The sequence below is a fragment of the Arachis stenosperma genome, chromosome 4 (genome assembly GCF_014773155.1).
Source record: "Arachis stenosperma cultivar V10309 chromosome 4, arast.V10309.gnm1.PFL2, whole genome shotgun sequence".
NCBI lineage: Eukaryota > Viridiplantae > Streptophyta > Magnoliopsida > Fabales > Fabaceae > Arachis > Arachis stenosperma.
This window is the reverse complement of record NC_080380.1, coordinates 142,635,664-142,641,358: the sequence shown is the minus strand read 5'-3', so window position 1 is coordinate 142,641,358 and position 5,695 is coordinate 142,635,664. Positions and strand designations below refer to the sequence as shown.

The following is a 5,695-nucleotide window of genomic DNA, read 5'->3' as shown; positions in this document are numbered from 1 at the left end:
GCAAACTGGAAAAACTGGCACTGGCACTCTTGACCTCTTCCCGCAGACTAAGGCAATACTTCCAAGGCCACCAGATCGTTGTGAGGACGGACCAGGGAATCCATCAAGTACTCCAAAAACCTGATTTAGCAGGAAGAATGATGACTTGGGCCATTGAACTCTCCTAGTACGACCTGCGGTATGAGCCCCAGCATGCGATTAAGGCACAAGCGATGGCCGACTTCTTGGTAAAAGTGACAGGGGACCCGATCGAGGAAACGGGCACACGGTGGAGACTCCACGTAGACGGGGCCTCCAACCAAAAGTCCGGAGGAGCAGGGGTCATATTGGAAAGTCCTGCCGGGGTCGTGTACGAGCAATCGATCAAGTTTGAATTCCCGGTATCAAACAACCAAGTGGAATACGAAGCCTTCTTGGGAGGTCTGACCCTAGCTCGTGAAGTCGGGGCGACGAGGCTGGAGGTGTGTAGCGACTCGCAGGTCGTCACCTTGCAAGTGAATGGGAGTTACCAAGCCAGAGACTCGCTGATGCAAAAGTACCTGGAAAAGGTTAGAGAATTGAGCAACCAGTTCGAGGAGGTTACGATCCAACATGTCCCGAGGGAAAGAAACACACGAGCGGACCTCCTATCCAAGCTAGTGAGCACAAAACTAGGAGTAGGCAACCGATCTCTCATCCAAGGCATGCTAAATGAACCAGCAGTCACCCTCCACCTGACAAAGGTAAGCCCCTCTTGGTTGGACCCAAGCGTCGATTTCCTCGAAAGCGGCAAACTCCCTGACGACGAGAAAGCAGCTAAAGCGTTGAGAAGGGAGGCAGCCAAATACACGACTATACAGGGACAACTATTTAAAAAGGGACTCAGCCAGTCCCTATTGAGGTGCCTACACCCCGAGCAGACGGATTACGTGCTCAGGGAAGTCCATGAAGGGTGCTGCGGCCACCACATCGGGGGCAAAGCCCTGGCAAGAAAGCTCATCCGAGCTGGATACTACTGGCCATCGATGATGGAAGATTCCAAAGAATTTGTGAAGAAATGCGTTAAGTGTCAAGAGAACGCCAATTTTCACAGAGCACCGGCTTCCGAACTAAGCCTGCTGACGACCTCCCGACCCTTTGCACAATGGGGAGTTGACCTTTTGGGACCTTTTCCGGTTGGCCCAGGATAAGTCAAATATCTCATAGTCGCTATTGACTACTACACCAAATAGATAGAGGCTGAACCACTAGCCAGCATATCCTCATCCAATTGTAGAAAGTTCATGTGGAGGCAGGTGATAACCCGATTCGGCATCCCAGAAATCGTCATCTCAGACAACGGGATGCAATTCACCGACAAGAAGTTCATAGAATTCCTCAATGGCCTGGGTATAAAGCAGAAGTTCTCTTCAGTAGAGCACCCCCAGACGAACGGACAAGTCGAGTCCGCAAACAAGGTCATCTTACAGGGCCTCAAGAAGCGGCTGGGTGACAAAAAGGCGCATGGGCCGATGAACTCGCTTTAGTCCTTTGGTCTTACCGTACAACCGAGCAGTCCTCTACAGGAGAAACCCTCTTCCGCTTGACATACGGGGTGGACGCGATGATACCCGTGAAAATCGGCGAGCCGAGCCCGCGGCTACTTCTGAAGGGAGTAAAAGAAGCAGTAGAGAAAGACCTGGTGGATGAGTCCAGGGAGATGGCCCATTTGACAGAAGTAGCGCTGAAGCAAAAAATGGCCCTGTGTTACAACGCCAAAGTGCTCAAGAGGGAGTTCAAAAAAAATGACTTGGTCTTGCGACGCAACGACATAGGGCCACCGACCCAAGGGGAAGGAAAACTAGCGGCAAATTGGGAAGGTCCCTACAGGGTCAAAGAGGCGCTCGGCAAAGGTGCCTACAAATTGGAGAAGCTCGACGGCAAGGAGATACCGAGAACATGGAATGCAGGTAACTTGAGAAGATTTTATTCCTAGCTCGAGCACGCCGGCTAGGCGGTTCGACGAGTTTAGTGACTCACTGTTGTTAAAACGCTTACCATGGCTATAGACATGTTTAACTGTCGATTAATGTTTACTTAACAAATTTCCTCTTTTATTTTTCCTCAACTATGCATCCCAAAACAATACGTTCCCCATAGCGAACGATTAACGAGGTAACAACACGGCGCCCCGGGACTGATCACCCCGGGAGCCAACCAAGTTAAAAAGCCATAATAAACGGCCACGATAATAATAAAGCCACGATATGGCCTCGCCAAAGACACTAACGTAATGGTAAACGAATGACGAGCAGCGGGCATACAACGGCAAAACGAGAACAAAACAAAACGTAAACACTACCGGGTAAGCAGAAAAATATAATATCGACAAGCCAACCAAGCGGCTAATAAAGTATGACAAAATAGTTCAAAAGTACTACAACAAGGCCACAAAAACACAAGGTAAAAGAGTTCACTTCTTAGGCATATCAACAATCTTGCCGTCCTTGATCGTCTTGAAAACCCTGATTGCCGATGTATCAAAGTCGGGGGCCACGATCTTCACCTGAGCCTTGAAAGCCTCCTCGATCATGAAAATCGCACTATTTCCTTGCTCTAAGACCTCCTTGTGTTTCTTCCTGAGTCCCTCAACCTCGTCCTGAGCAGTCTTAGCAGCCGTAACGGCCGTATCCCGTTCCTTTTCCAAGGCGACCAACCGACCTTGTGCGGCGCTAAGCTAGCTTTCCAAAGTCATTTCCCGCTCAATCAGACGGGACACGGAAGCATCAGCAGTTTTTAACTTTTCTTCGGCAGACGCAGCCTTCTCCTCGGCAGTCTTAAGCTTCTCTTTCTCCTGGGATAGCAGCCCTTGGAGTGTTTCAACTTGAGCTTTGAACTTGTTGTTGGATGTAGCAGCAGATTCGAGCTTCCGACGTAGTGATTGCATACCCGACAACTCGAACTCAGCCTTCCGATCTATGGCCGCACCACGGAGGAGGGTGCAATACATCCATCGTGCCTGCCCCGCGAGGTTAGTACCGTGAAAATGTTCCTCCGTGCCAGAAAGCAATTGGGAGTCTATGAACGACCCGGCATCGAAGTTCCGCTCCATCACGATAAGGGCCCCTTCGGGGCTGGAATGCGACCTTTGCCTCTTCGGGGTAGGAATGACCCTCAGGTCGTCATCCTCAGCCTATTAAACAGAAGACGAGTGCCCGATGCCAGTGACAAACCCCAATTTGACGGTTTATCTTGTATTGATTTTAGGAGATTTTATAACCTTTTACCCACATTTATCCATTGAAATAGCATGGTTTTGTATATTCTCCTTTAATTGTGCTTAAGAGGGAAAACATGCTTTTTAGGTCTTAAAATGAATAAATTTAATTCACCTTGATTCCATTAGATGCCTTGATATGTTTGCTAAGTGATTTAAGGTTTAGGAGGCAAAGATTGGATCAAGGGAATGAAGAAAGAAGCATGAAAAGTTGGAGAACTCATGAAGAAATGAAAGAACCGGAAGCTGTCAAGCCGACCTCTTCGCAGTTAAACGACCATAACTTGAGCTACAGAGGTCCAAATGATGCGGTTCTAGTTGGGTTAGAAAGCTAACATCCGGGGCTTCGAAACGATATAAGATTTGCCATAGTTGCTACACGTATGGTGGCGCGCACGCGCATAGTACGCGCACGCGCCGTTGCTGCCACCTAGTCCACTTGAAGCAAAACGTGGCCAGCGATTTTAGAAGCCTTGTGGGCCCAATCCAACTCATTTCTGATGCTATTTAACCCAAGGAGTGAAGAGGGAAACATATGTTAGTTACCATTAGCTTAGTTTTAGAAGTTAGAATTAGTTTCTAGAGAGAGAAGCTCTCACTTCTCTCTAGAATTAGGATTAGGATTAGGTTTAGTTCTTAGATCTAGATTTTAATCTTTGCTTTCTTCTACTTCTATCTCTCAATTCTTTGTTGCCACATTCTTCTTCTTTTACTCTTTTGTTGTAATTTCCTTTATGTTGTTCTTATATTTTGTTGTAGATCTAGTATTGTTCCTTCCATTTCTCTTTCAATTCAATAAGAGGTAATTCATAATAATTGTTCTTCTTTGCTTTTCTATTGTTGATCTCCTGCCTTTGTAGTTAGATCTCTCTTTAATTCTTGCAATTTATGTTGTTTACTTTTATTGCCTTTTATGTGTTTGTTGAAATGCCTCTTCTAGATATAGTATAGATTTTGTTCCTCTTGGCCTAGGTAGAGTAATTAGTGACTCTTGAGTTATCTAATTCCTTTGTTGATTGATAATTGGAGAGATTGCTAATTGGTTTGGAGTGCACTAAAGCTAGTCTTTCCTTGGGAGTTGGCTAGGACTTGTGGCTCAAGTCAATTCATCCACTTGACTTTCCTTTATTTAGTAAGGGTTAACTAAGTGGTAGCAATGAACAATTCTCATCACAATTGAGGAGGATAACTAGGATAGGACTTCTAATTTTCATACCTTGCCAAGAGCCTTTTATAGTTGTTAGTTTACTTTCTTGTCATTTATCTTTCATGCTTCTTATCAAAACCCCAAAATAACTCACAACCAATAACAAGACACTTTATTGTAATTCCTAGGGAGAACGACCCGAGGTTTGAATACTTCGGTTTATAAATTTTAGGAGTTTGTACTAGTGACAAACAACTTTTTGTATGAAAGGATTATTGATTGGTTTAGAAACTATACTTGCAACGAGAATTCATTTGTGAAATTCTATACCATCAAAAATCCAATCATCAGCCAGCCGCCTCGTCGAGAACAGCAGAAACACGCGCCGCATCAGCAAGTTTCTCCGACGTGACGACGTAGCAAGGTGAGGGTGCCGCTTGATTCCCCTCGTCCCCGGGAGGTACTACCGATTGCTCGTCAGCTTTCACCCCATCACTCTCCGCTAAGAAAGTTTTGAACAAGCTTTCAAGGCCGGTCACTTCGGCAGACATTCCCACTACAACAGAAATGAACAAGTTAGTCAGTAATCAGTATACCAAACCAAAAGAAGCAACCATGCAAAAAATAACACAACAAAAATGACTCACAAATATAATCTCGGGCGACCTCCCAGCTACCCATAAGGAGGTGGGGGTTCACATGGTTTCTCCCGAAAACGGCTCACAACACGTCGGCAATTTTTCGGTCCACGGCCGCATCCCCTTCTAAGTCACTTTGATAAAAGCATTAGACCCCGCCCCGAAACTCCAATATGTCGGGATGAGGCGTTCTCCCTCCAACAACAACCAAAAAGGGTGGCGACCTTTAACCGGCCGTACCTTAAAATACTTGTCCTTGAAGCCATGGTAAGAGTCCTCGAACAAGCCAAATATCCTCTATCCTTGGGCAGATCGAAAGGACATAAACCCTTTCCTCGCCTTCCCCTCCTTGGAAGGGTTCGTAAGGTTAAAGAAGTAAAGGAAGACGTCGACGGACACCGGCAGCTCCAAGTACTTACATACCATCTCGAAACAGCGGATTGAAGCCCAACTGTTCGGATGCAGCTGCGACGGTGCCACGGAGATCCGACTGGGGAGCCTCATTTGGAAAGAAGAGAAGGGGATACGAACCCCTACTTGGGTGAACATGGCTTTGTAAAACCAAATCCAGTCGGCAACCCGGGGGGCATGGAAGTTGAGCTCGTTCAACCGCTCATGAGGAGCAGGAACGAAAACGTCATAGTTGGCCTCCTCGTTAGTGCCCCCGTACAGGTA

General features: G+C 46.6%; 1 protein-coding gene across 1 annotated transcript; it reads left to right on the top strand.

The window, feature by feature from the left end:
* Positions 1–212: 212 nt before the first annotated feature.
* Positions 213–1,505, top strand: LOC130975760 (uncharacterized). The gene is made up of 2 exons (XM_057900499.1): positions 213–1,154; positions 1,275–1,505. The coding sequence occupies exons 1-2, from the start codon at positions 213–215 to the stop codon at positions 1,503–1,505; spliced, it is 1,173 nt and encodes a 390-aa protein (XP_057756482.1).
* Positions 1,506–5,695: the final 4,190 nt, after the last annotated feature.

Bases quoted from the DNA above. Each gene is read 5' to 3' on its own strand.
- LOC130975760 (XM_057900499.1), top strand. From the start codon at position 213: ATGGCCGACTTCTTGGTAAAAGTGACAGGGGACCCGATCGAGGAAACG. The intron at 1,155-1,274 runs GTTGGCCCAGGA...ATGTGGAGGCAG, and splicing joins ACCTTTTGGGACCTTTTCCG to GTGATAACCCGATTCGGCAT.